This window comes from Lycium barbarum, chromosome 5, assembly GCF_019175385.1.
Source record: "Lycium barbarum isolate Lr01 chromosome 5, ASM1917538v2, whole genome shotgun sequence".
Classification (NCBI taxonomy): domain Eukaryota; kingdom Viridiplantae; phylum Streptophyta; class Magnoliopsida; order Solanales; family Solanaceae; genus Lycium; species Lycium barbarum.
This window is the reverse complement of record NC_083341.1, coordinates 3392718-3405726: the sequence shown is the minus strand read 5'-3', so window position 1 is coordinate 3405726 and position 13009 is coordinate 3392718. Positions and strand designations below refer to the sequence as shown.

General features: G+C 34.2%; 1 protein-coding gene across 1 annotated transcript; it reads right to left on the bottom strand.

The window, feature by feature from the left end:
- Positions 1–1864: 1864 nt before the first annotated feature.
- LOC132640170 (beta-hexosaminidase 1) lies at positions 1865–12210 on the bottom strand. Its single transcript, XM_060356645.1, has 15 exons — positions 11816–12210; positions 10416–10499; positions 9572–9607; positions 9334–9445; positions 9144–9214; positions 8930–9060; positions 7958–7974; positions 7756–7804; positions 6912–7012; positions 6771–6830; positions 5115–5148; positions 4464–4562; positions 3371–3430; positions 3035–3285; positions 1865–2299 (listed from the first exon to the last, which is right to left on the bottom strand). Exons 1-15 carry the CDS (start codon positions 12173–12175, stop codon positions 2124–2126), a joined length of 1641 nt encoding a protein of 546 aa, XP_060212628.1. The 5' UTR covers positions 12176–12210; the 3' UTR covers positions 1865–2123.
- Positions 12211–13009: the final 799 nt, after the last annotated feature.

Here is a 13009-nt window from a genome sequence, read left to right as displayed (position 1 = left end):
AAACTTCACAATCAAGTAGTGGTTCCTTTTCACTCAAATTTATTCATTGAGTGGAGAAGACCCTTTAAACTGGCTTATTTCAGGAATTAGGGAAGACCACTTGCTGAAAAAGTTAACTAGTAAAGATTTAATATTTTTTTGACAATGGATATTTATTATTATTATTATTATTATTGCATCCACTATTCATTTATAATGGATTCAAACTTAACATTTACTCATTTAGTATAAAAAATGCAATTTTTCAAATTTATTTAACATCTAAAGGTTTTATAATGGTGCTTACCGAATTTCTCGTAAGGGGTGTTAATATTGAGTAGTTTTTTAAACTTAAAATTTTGAGGGTACTTCAATATTACCATTTCAGACGACTTCAAATACACAACTTTTTTGACGGGAACATTCGATCAACAACATACCCAGTGTAAGCGTTGGGATGGCGGAATCATTCGACTAAAGACAAAAAGATATAACTAATGCGTATTGATGTTAAATATATGTCAATTTGCCTATTTTGTCTCCATTGTTTTTTTGTCTTTTTGCTCCCTATTTGGTTGAAGATTAACGGTTCAAATCTTGCTGACATCTAATATTTTAAGAGAAAAAGGCTCAATTTTTTTATTTTTTTTTTTATAAAACATAGCAAATCTCAAACCATCAACCTCTCAAAAGAAATATAGGATGCCTCACCAAGGAACCAATAAACCCTTTTGTTCCGATAGTGGCATTTTTTATATTTATACTCAATATTTTTGTTTTACTTAACATTTAATAAAAAGATTGCCGAAGTGGTGTCCCATGACATATTGACATCACTTGGAACAAGGTAAATTGCCCCTGAATGTATATAATACAGAACGAAAGATAATAGATGCGGTCATATGATGCATATGTCGCGATAAATTTATTTGTACATGGTGTTTATACCAAATCAAGTCATTTGCACTATAAGGGCGCAAATTATCGTGAGAATGCGTATCATAATTAAAGAATTAAAATTTATATATGCAGCAAAACACAATGTACATGTCTTGCATTCATTTGGTTGATGTAAATATTGGAATACAAGTGAGTAGTGTTTGATTGTTTGTTTTAACTGTTTAAAGTCACGAGGGGAATTGGAAAATTCAATTCAAATGTCTTATCTAATGACCTTGTAGGTCAATAATATAGACTATTTATCTCGTAGCCAAGCCTCTTTTCCAGATTTAACTCCACTAGTGTTCTAATTGAATTCTATAAGAAAGTTCAGTCAAGTTCTAGTCTTTTTTATGCTTGTCATTTTCTATGCTATAATCCCAATGCAGTCCTCTAAGGTCACTATCACTGCAAATGCTAGAAAACCCCGTTGTCCCCAAAATTTCTTGGCTAGTTGGCTAGTAGAGATGTTCAAATTTTGGGAGCTAAAATTTATATATCTTTTAGTTACCCAATATCTCTGCACGTGGTAGATACTAGCTAAAATAGTTGAAATGTGCGCAAACTTATTAAACGCCATCATTATAAAAAAAAAAAATCCTCTTTTGCAGCTCCTTTTGTCTCCCCTTATTCCTCACTTATGAGATTACACCGGATATGTTGTTGTTGGTAGAAAATTATGGAGGTTTTCTTGTGTCTTAGGTCACTAAGTTCGAGCCCAGTGCCTAGCAAACTAAGTCAGGTATTTAAGTGACAACAGTATAATGACGGACACATCATCTCTGAATTTCGAAGGTTGCGGTTGGCCCAAAGAGTTGGCACGAGACACATTTCTTGGTCATGAAAAAACATTGTGGGGATTTTCTTTTCGCCTAATATTAAAATAGGAAAGGAATGAACTAATATATGAAATTACTTGTTTGAATGTAATACTTGAGGGGAAATATTGCCAAATCCAAAGTCTTTAAGCATGGAAGTCTTGCAATAAAAATCCAGTTTTCTCTTATTCACACCAACAAAACACCATAATAGTACAGTGAAGAGCCCGAGAACTAGCGAATAAACGACAGACAATCTCAAAGTGGGATCCATCATAAGTCCAGAAGACTATACAGCAGCGTCAAGTTGACAAGATTTACTAGATCACGAGCTTCTCAAACTTACCACTTCCAGAACACAGATCGGACTTGATGATACAACACTAGTTATTGTTCATAACATGACCCTGGCCTCAATGGAGGACGTCGAGCATAAAAATTTGTAACCGGAGCAGCTGGAACACCACGTCTTGTCAAGAGGCATCGAAAGTACTCCAGCCTCTGCAATGCAGCTGAAGTAGTATTTGTTGACGATGTGGCCTCCTTGTCGCTCCACAACCGTTCTAGAAGGTAAATAAAAGAGCAGTTTCGTTAGCAAGCTTGAAATTTCTTCTGGAGAAAAAAAACCAAATATATGACAGCAAAAGACTGAGTGAAAGATCCAATATCAGCAGTGATTGAGCTCCGTTTCATCAAACGTCTTGTAAAACAAAGACGTCAATACCAAAATGAAAAATAAATAAATATCTTGGTTTCAGAAAAAGTTGTCATTCTGCCACTTTGGCCAAACGCTCCTGTGATAAATTCCATCATAACTAAAGAGGAGGACAAGATATAATTGTGATATACAACACATCCAAGAGAATAAATACCTGCTGGAAAATGAAAATGTTTTCAGGAGAATAAGTGGGTTTCCTACTTATTTTCTTATGTTTGGTGCGTAAGCAAAAAATATTATCCTAAAAACATTTGTATATAATCTAGACAAATACTATGGGAGGTGGGAGCGGGAGGGTAGGGGTGTAGGATGGTGGGAGCGAGGGCTACGGGGGTGTGGTTGAAGATGAGGTGTGTTAGAGGGTGGGAGGACACAATGAACGTGGAATGTACTTGTGGAACTTATTTTCCCTACATCAACTAGAGAACTCATTTTCCTCATTTTTAAGGAACTTGTTTTCCTAGAGCATATTTTCCAAAACTTTGACCAACCAAACATAGGAAAATCGGAAAACAATTTTCCTCTATACCGAACACACCCTAAGTGTTGTGTAATCCAACATATCCAAGAGAATAAATACCTGCTGCAGCTGCAGCCCGTGGCCATATGGTTTGTTGAACATCAGAGGCATCTGCGGTTTCTCCCCACATGCATACTTCACCTCCAAGTACAAGTTTTTGCTTGGAAATACTCTTTATTCCTTCCAGTGGCTCCGCATAATAGACTTCCTCCCAAGGGACATCTAAGTGGTCCAGATACCAAAAACCCTGATTGCTATAAATGCATCTAAAACCACTAGCGACTGCCTTTGGACAAACACCACCACCTAACCTACACCAACAAGATTCAGATGGTGTTGTTAACTAAAAAACCTATCATATCACTGAGCATAAATCCAGTCAGACCCGATCCTCACCAGTTATGCACCACAGTCCGTGGGTTAAGTTTAGACGGAAATGTGTTGAAGGTTTCCTCCCTACAATAGCAAATTCACAGACCACGTCATACATTAGATAAAAACAAATGGCTGCACTCAACCCAAATAAATGCTCACGGTTGCTTTTGCATATGCAAAAGTCTATCACCTTTTCTAGAAAACAAGCTTTTATTACTCCCTCCGTCCCATAAATATGCGACGATGTTCGACTGGGCACGGAGTTTAAGAAAGAAATAAAGACTTGAAATTTGCGATCTAGAATAAGTCATAGATGCTTGTGTGGCTATAAATCATCCCATTAAGCGTAAAATGGACATTTTAACTTAAATTGTTACTAAATATAGAAAGGTGTAGGAGAGAGTGTCACAAAAATTAGACAGGGGGAGTAAAAATTATAAAACAAAAGAGGCGCATCGGTTTGTTTTTATTTATTGTCATAGAACAACTTCTCCTAATGATTTCTAAAGTACAAGAAACTAAATAAAGCGCCAGACATGTCCTCCAATTACTTTTTTTTTTAAATTCATTATGTCATGTCCTCCAATTACATTTTTTGCAACACCTTTTTAATTCTAATTTTAATACCTTTGCCAAGTCACAGAAAAAAAATAGGAAAATAGAAAAGAAAACATCTAGCCCCACGAGTTCAAAGGAACCACAGTCCAACGGAATCATCACTCTGATTTGAATCTGCTTAATTTTTTATCTACTCCCTCCGTCCCAATTTATGTGATATAGTTTGACTAGGCACGGAGTTTAAGAAAGAATGGAACACTTTTGAAACTTGTAGTCTAGAACAAGTCATAGATATTTGTGTGGTTGTAAATCATTTCATTAAGGGTATATAAAAAGGGAAGCTTTAAGTTAAATTATTTCTAAAAATAGAAATATATCATTCTTTTTCGAAGACTAAAAAGGAAAATATATCACATAAATTGGGACAGAGGGAGTATTATTTAGTGTATCTTCATAATTCCTATTATAACTGATTACAAGGAAGAACAGCATGAACCTACAAGTATAACTGGGCCCTTTCTTTGTGATAGAGGAGAGCATTTATAAGAAAAATTACCAGTTAACAGGTGTCCAGTTTTGTGATATAGCTATTTCTTGAGCTCTGAGTACAAAATACTGATATGCATCCTTCGAAGTCATGTTATTATCTTGAAGCCTGCAAACAGAACGAGTTGATGAACAGCACTGCAGAGGAAAAAATAAAGATAGGAGACATAATTAAAGAGATGAATCTGGGCATGTTGTCAGCAAATTAGAAAGAAGTTTACCATCCAATATCCAACTAAATCTAAAATATAAAATGCCATAAATAGCACTACATACATAATGAATAATTACTTCCACAGTCCTTTATTGATATAAATAAAACACAGATGGCATTTCAAGTACTGCCTGGGATATATTTTCAAACAAAGTATCTCCTGCACTAACTGAAGCACGAATTGGTTTATGTAAATGTGTGAAACATAAGATCCATATTGGTAAACGTAGGATCGCTAGTGATTTTCAGCATCCTTGATATAAGTCATCAAGATATAGTTGCCACTATTCTTCATAGGCATCGTGCAATATTGGCCTGAGCGATATTTCCATGACTGAAATACTAACTGCACATTTTTTTTTTTGTTTGAAAAACAAGCTAGTGCAGTTTCATCAACATAAATATGGAACTTCAAAAACAGAAAGGACATATGAAGAGGGAGGTTACCATTGCTTGATGTGTGGCGTAGTTGTCCAACAAGCTGCAAAATTAACAATATTCAGTACTTATTTTCAATTGTTCCTCCCATATTTTTCTGGGGGAGGTGGGGAGCTGTGGACAGGGGGCAGCGGTAATGACGCTCAACCACAAAAAGATCCAATAACCATCATTTTCTTTTGATGTGTAAGTGCATGCATGGTGAGAAAGATTAGCATATATGAGAGTTCTGTTGAAAAAGAGGAAAGGACAAAAGTGACATCAGAAGAAAAAATGATCGATGTCTATTTTAACAACCAGATTAGCATATAATGAGAGTTCTGTTGAAAAAGAGGAAAGGACAAAAGTGACATCAGAAGAAAAAATGATCGATGTCTATTTTAACCAGTGTTTTAAAAGGCGTTTTTGAGGCGAGCCTCGGGGCGAGCCCCGAGGCGGGGCGTACCAAAAATGCCTCGGGGCGATGGGTCGGGGCGCAAGTCCCCAAAGGCGTACGCCCAGCAATTTGGGGCGTACGCCCAGGCGTTTGGGGCGATTTTTTTTTTTGTTGGGGCGTAAGCCTAGGCGTTTGGGGCGAGTTTTTTTTTGTTGGGGCGTAAGCTCAGAAAACTTCTTCAAACTAAAACGAAATTTGTTAAATAAGTCCTTAGTATAATGCCCAAATTTTCAAAAGTCAACATGTAATTACTCAAATATTTTAAAAAGGAACTGAAACATTAAATTTAAAAGTCAAGACCTTTTTTTATTGCTAGAATGCCTAATATATGTTCTTTTCCAATTATTTAACTTGTCTTCTACTATCTCAAAAAAGTAACGAGCAGTCACTTATACTTGTAAGTACATATAATAGATTGTTCTAATTAATTTTTTTGTGGGGGTGGAGTATGTATATGTGTATATATATATATATATATATATATATATATATCACTTATTTATTGTTTTCTTCAATTTTTTACGTTATTTAACCAATTTAAAAGTATTTATTATAATTATATCATTTTATAAAATACTAAAAATTAAAGTCCCATGAGGCTTACGCCTCGTGCCTCGGGGCTTACGCCTCGCTGAGGCAGACATAAAACGCCTCGCCTTACGCCCCCGCCTTTTAAAACACTGATTTTAACAACCATTATAAGAGAATATCACTATCAACTGTTCGATAGAAGCCGAGAAGAAAGCGAAAGAAATATTTGCAGTGCAATAACGGAAGAAGAAATCCTAAGTTATCAGTTCTTTTGCCTCTCAACAAATAAAAAGACTACATAGAAAAACAAAACTGATTAAAATAGTCAATCTATTTTGCAATTGCTTTATCTAAGAGAAGAACTGAAGAAGATAGTAACTTAAACCTTACAAAGAAAACAAGAGTAAACTGCATAATCAAAGATGCAGGAACTAAAATACAAAAGAATTCAATTCTAAGACACTTTGTCCTTTTGCTATTGGTTTTTCTGGAGTTTTGGTATCTTGAATTAGTATACTTCTAGAGCTAATGATTCCTTAATCTTCACAGTTTTGATTCTAAAGCAACAAGTTGCGTTAACTTGACATTAGCGGATATACACATAATTGTTTTCTATTCTTTTGGTCAAAGGATATTAACTAAGTTAGAAATGCAACAAATGTATGGAATTACTGCAAAAATAGAAAAATAATACTAACATGTGTTGACCTCGTCACCACCTAAGTGGAAGAGCTCAAATGGAAAAATCTTTCTCATGTCTGCAAAAAAGAAAATGAAAAATTCAACATCCCATTCCAGAAAAAATGGTAGATTTCTTCAGGAGAACCTTCCAAACTAACCTGACAGGATGCCAGATATCACATCAAAAGTATAGTTTTTTGAAACATCTAAGGGCTCTTTACAAGATGGAGAAGGCCAAAGATCAGGGTACCCTGCACCCCTGTAGAGTGAATAAAGCCAAACTGAGACATTAACATAAATTTATAACAAACTGAAGGGAGTGACGACCTAGCGTGAATAAGAAAGTTGAAGAATAAGATAATGTTGAAACTAAATTAATTACACTGGTAAGGAGTCAAGCAGAACCAATTAGAAAAAGTTTATCTGGAGCATTATTACCACTCCCACCCACCCCCAAAACACACACACAATAAACCAAGTTTGTTGAAATTTCAATGCTTCTAAGCTTATTAGTTAGGAGGGAGGGCAGAGATTCAAAAGAATTAGGCTAAGTAGAATAATTACTTTCGCCATGCAAATATCATATGCTTCCATATTTCTTTCTGTTTTTGTCTTTTAACATTTTGCTTTCAAAATAAGTAGGACTCTTCCTTTATTTCAGAAATCATAATTTGATGGTTGGAATGGTGACCAAATAAGACCAATCTGAAAAGTAAAAGAACTCAATATGCACAAAAAAACTCTTCCAATTATCACCTCAAAAGTACAGCTCTCAAAGTTTTTGTGCTTTTTGCCAAAGCATTGATATCTTATTGCAATACCAAAAAAGTACCACACTAATGGAATTAGTTTAAAGCCTGCCGGAAATTTAGTCAGACAAGAGAGAAGAGCAATTAAGGCAAACCAGCAGCAATTCAAAATCCAAAGATCCATAGTTTTCTAAAAGACGCTCTATAGACCCAAAACAGTATGAGGAATAAACCAATACTCTAAAGCACTTACCATGATTCTGCATGACCGGGAACATCAACTTCTGCCATAACATTGATACCTGTGTAGGTAACACTTTCGGAATTAGAAAAGGACAAAACATTCTTTTTATTTACTTAACAAGAAAAGTTTAGCTGCATTGCATTAACCAACAACCAAAAAGCTTTAGATGAGGTAACAAAACATTTGCATAGACTTCAAAGATGCCACTTACCTCTCATCTTTGCAAAGCTTCAATTGAAGTGACATCATGAAGACAAGGAAACAAGGAGAACTCTGTCAGCGTCAGTTTATAATATAGGAACATCTGAGGAGAAGCCAAAAACAGAACAAACAACTGAAACAAATAATAACGTAAAAGAACATTATATTTCTTTGTATCATTTTTTTCTGGAAACTTTAATAATATCCAGAACAATTAATTGAATGGAAGCCTAGATATTAGAATTAAATAACCAAAGTCGCTAGCTCTTTTACCTTACACACCTCCACAATCTCTCTGCCGCAATCTTCCTTTTCAATTTATTTGACTCAATCATTAAAATTGTAACTTTAAATTCATAGCATTTGTTCAAGACAACACAGAAGAAGGCTCTCTTTGAAAGTTCCCCGTAAAATATGATCCAGTTAATGTGTTGAACTAATTCTCATAATACACTTTTTGACTAAATGTAAGTGTTATAATGGGATCCAATATTTGGTTTGGCCAAAATGGCACATAATACGACTAACCAAAAGCGAAGAACTCGAGACCTTTCTAATCTTTCAGCCAGAGATGATCAAGCAACTAGAATGTGGAGCAATTCATTAATTTCAGCGATTGACCTTTCTTTCTCTTCTTCCTGGTCTGATCGGTCGAGCTCTCATAATCGATCGCTCATATGTCCATTTCTTCACTAAACCATATAACCAATTGTTTAGATTACTACATATGGTTTTCTAACAGCCACTTGAGCTGAAGATTTTAACACCTCCAGCCACCACCCTTTGATTTTTTTACTTTCTTCTCTCAGAAATATGGAGAAAATGCTCAAAGTATTTGATTCACTTTGGGGCCTTTATTCAAAACTCATAGGCAACAAAAGGAAAAATCACTTTCTGTGCTCAAGGTTATTGAAGAAGTTAGGGGGAAATCCTTCATACCAAAAAGACTTCAAATTATCCGGGTTGGGGGAAAAGTTCTTACTCAACAATTTCAATAGCATCCTCGACGGTGTAGCGTTCCCACTTTGTATATGCCCCTTTCCACAAGTTTGGGTATGAAGGCACTTCTAGAGGAAATGACTGTTCATCTATGATGTGCCAATGAAGAACATTCTACTGATTCCAATCATCAATATCAGAAATAAGGAATCACCTATTACAAAACTTGATTAGTAAAATAAGATTCAACAACTTACAAGTTTAGCATAGGACATGGATTCAATAATTTGCTTGATAATTTCAATTGGCAAATAGTGCCGTGACGTATCTGCAAAACAATTCAGCAATACAGCATGTAGATCAGTTAGTTTTCTACAGAAGGCAATATCCAACTGAATCCCAAGAATTTAGCCGGATCAGCTTAAAGCACGAAAGATTGGGTCTTACCTAACATAAGCCCGCGATATGCAAATCTAGGCTCGTCTTGAATAAACCACGGAGCCTTGTGAATTTGTACTGTTTTAACCCCATAATCAAAGGTACATAACTGACTCATGGTCTGCATAAAAGGGTTTGCTTTTTGTTATAAGTAAGCATACAAAATTACCAGTCATAAATCCCAAATTCCACTAAGATAAATCATAGTGGCATAAACCCCTGTAACATATTCATTCGACATACGTACCTCAAGTCCTCTTAGTGCACCATAAACAGAATTTGCCTGCAAAGTTGACGAAAAAATTATTTATGTACTCTTAGTTATAGAACTCCAACTAAAGAATGCACAATCTAGCACCTCATCATGTAACAGGCAAAGTCAGACGAAGAGATTACAGGACAAGACTTTTCTGTTAATTTTTTATTTTATAAGTGGGTTAACAATATGGATTGGAGAAGTTAAGTCACTATGATAAAGTTAGACTAGCTAGTTAATCCAGCTATCAGAGAGAAACAAAAGAGATGATAAAATAGGCAAAGGTTACTATCAAGAGCTAGAGCAATAGTTATGACCAAAATTCTCCACATATATGGAAAAGAGTAGCAATAGAAGAAAACATCGATAGGAAAGGAAAAAAAATACTGGAAAGTTTATATAAAGCATAGTGTTTTACCTTTCACTTGGGATGAAAAACAATTTATTAGGAACCATTACTCGACATTCCTCTGACTCCTTAAATTCCCTACTAATTTTCTATCAGCATAAACTTTTTCTTTAGATTCTCCAGATACGTTGGAGATCAACTTATGTTCTGAAGTAGAATGGGCGAATCATTCTCTACATCCTAAGCATTATACGTATTCTTTAACTTCCATGGAGATTTAGTTCTAGTTCTATTTCCTATTTGGTTACGTTTTATATCACTTTCATCAACCACCATCCTATTGTATGGTACAAAACATAGCTTCTCAAACTGAGAGCGTGTGGGCAGAAAAAGGATTCACGAATAGAGATCAAATCACTTAGAACAAGAAATAAAGAAAAGTTACACCACGTCAATGTTGATAACATTACTCAATTGTAACTTTACCTCAATAGAGACCTCCCCGATAATTGAATGTTCATTGCTCTTTGACACCAATAACGAATAGCTCTCATCAACACCAAGTTGCAACTGAGAAGAAAAAAAAAAGCACGATTCAACACACCAATTCCTAATTTATCCATTAAGTGTCAAAAGGTTCAAGTTGTTGCAAACATAAATAAATATGCCCCCTCTCTATCAGCAGAAACGTTTAATTAAGGTAGTTCACACAACTCAATACGATATGTGATCAAAGGTCCAGAATTAGGCCATACGAAATGTCATGTCGCAATCATAAATAGATAAACTATTGGTGGGTAACTAAAATTGACATCAAACTATTCATCAGCTTTAGATAACTTAGAGCCATATATCTCGGGTTTTGTAGCCATAACTTGGTATATCTACTATACGACCATTAACTAAAATATATTGGTGGGTAACTAAAATTGACCTATTGTCAGTTTATATAACTTAAATCCTTAAATAAAAAAAAATCATATCTTTAGACTAGACAATTCAACACAATATTAATCCCAACAATGAGATAAAGAAAAAACAAAACAAATTCTCCCTCCATCCCAATTTAACTGTCTCACTTTCCTGTTTGGTCTGTCCCAAAAAAAGTGTCTTTTTCTATATTTAGTAAGTTGACAATTCAAACATACTACATGACAAGCTCAAAACGACAAGATTCAAAGGACATTTTAGTACATTAGACACATCTTCAATTTAGAACCACAACATTCAAAAGTTACCTTTTATTCTTTAAACGGAAAAGGCTCAAATATGCCATCAAACTATTGGAAATGGCTCATTTATGCCACTTGTCAATAGTTTGGCTCATTTATGCCATCACCGTTACAAAATGGCTCATCAATGCCATCGTCATTACCAAAACGGCTCATTCATGCCATTTTTCATTAACATCGATTTTATAATACCAGCTATGACACGTGGTCTCCAATTAGAGGTCAACGTTGTTTAATTAAACCAGCCCAATTTTTAATCCCAAATTAATAAAATAAATCCGACACATACATGGAAAAATGACATGGATGAGCCATTTTGTAATGACGACGGCATAAATAAGCCAAACTATTGACGAATGGCATGAATGAGCCATTTCCAATAGTTCAATGGCATATTTGAGCATTTTCCATTCTTTAAACTCTGTGGCCAATCAAACTAAAATACTTAGAACTTTAGAATGTCCATTATACCCTTAATGAAATTATGTATAGCCACCCAAATATCTTTTACTTATTTTAGCACCAGTCAAACACCATTACATAAATTGGGACGGAGGGAGTATTATACAATTCAACACAGTATGAATCCCAACAATAAGATAAGCAAATTGAAACAAATAATTATTATAAAAAACTTTTTTAAAAAAAAATTACCTCGTGGTTATCGGAATGAACAATGACAGTAACTTTATTAACATCAAAATAATCACCAGTTTTAGATAACTTATTAGAACCATGTTTAAAAATAATCTTCTTATATCTCTCAAATGCTTCTTCAATAACACCTGACCCACTACCGGTATTACCGGTAAAATCAAGTGTTAAATTTGGATTAACGGTAATTGTATTGTTACCGGAAGTGAATTTAGAAGGTAAAGGCCATATATATGTGAGTGATTCATCTAGCTTTGTAGTTTGATGGGTTGACTTTAATGAATTAGAGTTGACTAATTGGAAAATTAATGTGAAGAAGCAAAGGGTTTTTAGTGAATTTTGGGAAGAATTTGAGGACATTTTTTTTTTTTTTTGGATGATAGAAATTGAAGAAATGATTATTGGAAATTTTGGGAGTATATATGATATGATTGTGATGGGGTCAATAATTTGATGGGAAAAAAAAAAGATTATTTCTTTTTTCTTTTCTTTTGCTTAATACACAACATCTGTTTTAATTAAACATCTGAATATATAATAACTTATTTTTATTAGATACTTACAATTTAAAATTTTAGATAAATTTTGTATATTTTCTAGTGCTCTTCAGGTAGAGAAGTTAACCATTTAAAATATGTCACAGATGTTAATTATATGCATTAACCTTAATAAGTCATAAAACCTTTATTTGAAGCTGTTATGAGTAACTAAAGAAAATGACATATTTTATGTGTCTAATTTATTTAATTATCTAATAAATCCTTAACGACAAACAAGTGATAAATTGGGATTAATGGAGAGTGTATTGTTACCGGAAATGAATTTAGAAGGTAAATGCCATATATATGTGAATGATTCATCTAGCTTTGTGGTGTGATGGGTTGACTTTAATGAATTAGAGTTGACTAATTGGAAAATTTTAGGTGAAGAAGAAAAGGAGTTTGAGTTGAAATTGAGAAGTATTTGATGAATTTGAGGACTTTTTTTTGGAGGCATTGAAGGAATGATTACTTGAAATTTTGGGTATACATGATATGATTGTGATGGGGTCAATAATTTGATGCAAAAACATAAAAAAATAAAAAATGGTGTTTTGTGGAAGCATAATGATGATCATATTCCTTTGTTTTTTTTCTTTTTCTTAATATAGTAGTACTTGTCTCAATTAAGCATATGAACACGTGATAAAGTATT

Coding starts and splice junctions, on each gene's coding strand:
- LOC132640170 (XM_060356645.1), bottom strand. CDS start 12,175: ATGTCCTCAAATTCTTCCCAAAATTCACTAAAAACCCTTTGCTTCTTC. Junction 9,608..10,415: donor TCGGGGAGGTCTCTATTGAG/GTAAAGTTACAA, acceptor TCAACTTTGCAG/GCAAATTCTGTTTATGGTGC. Junction 3,431..4,463: donor AACTGGACACCTGTTAACTG/GTAATTTTTCTT, acceptor TTGCTATTGTAG/GGAGGAAACCTTCAACACAT.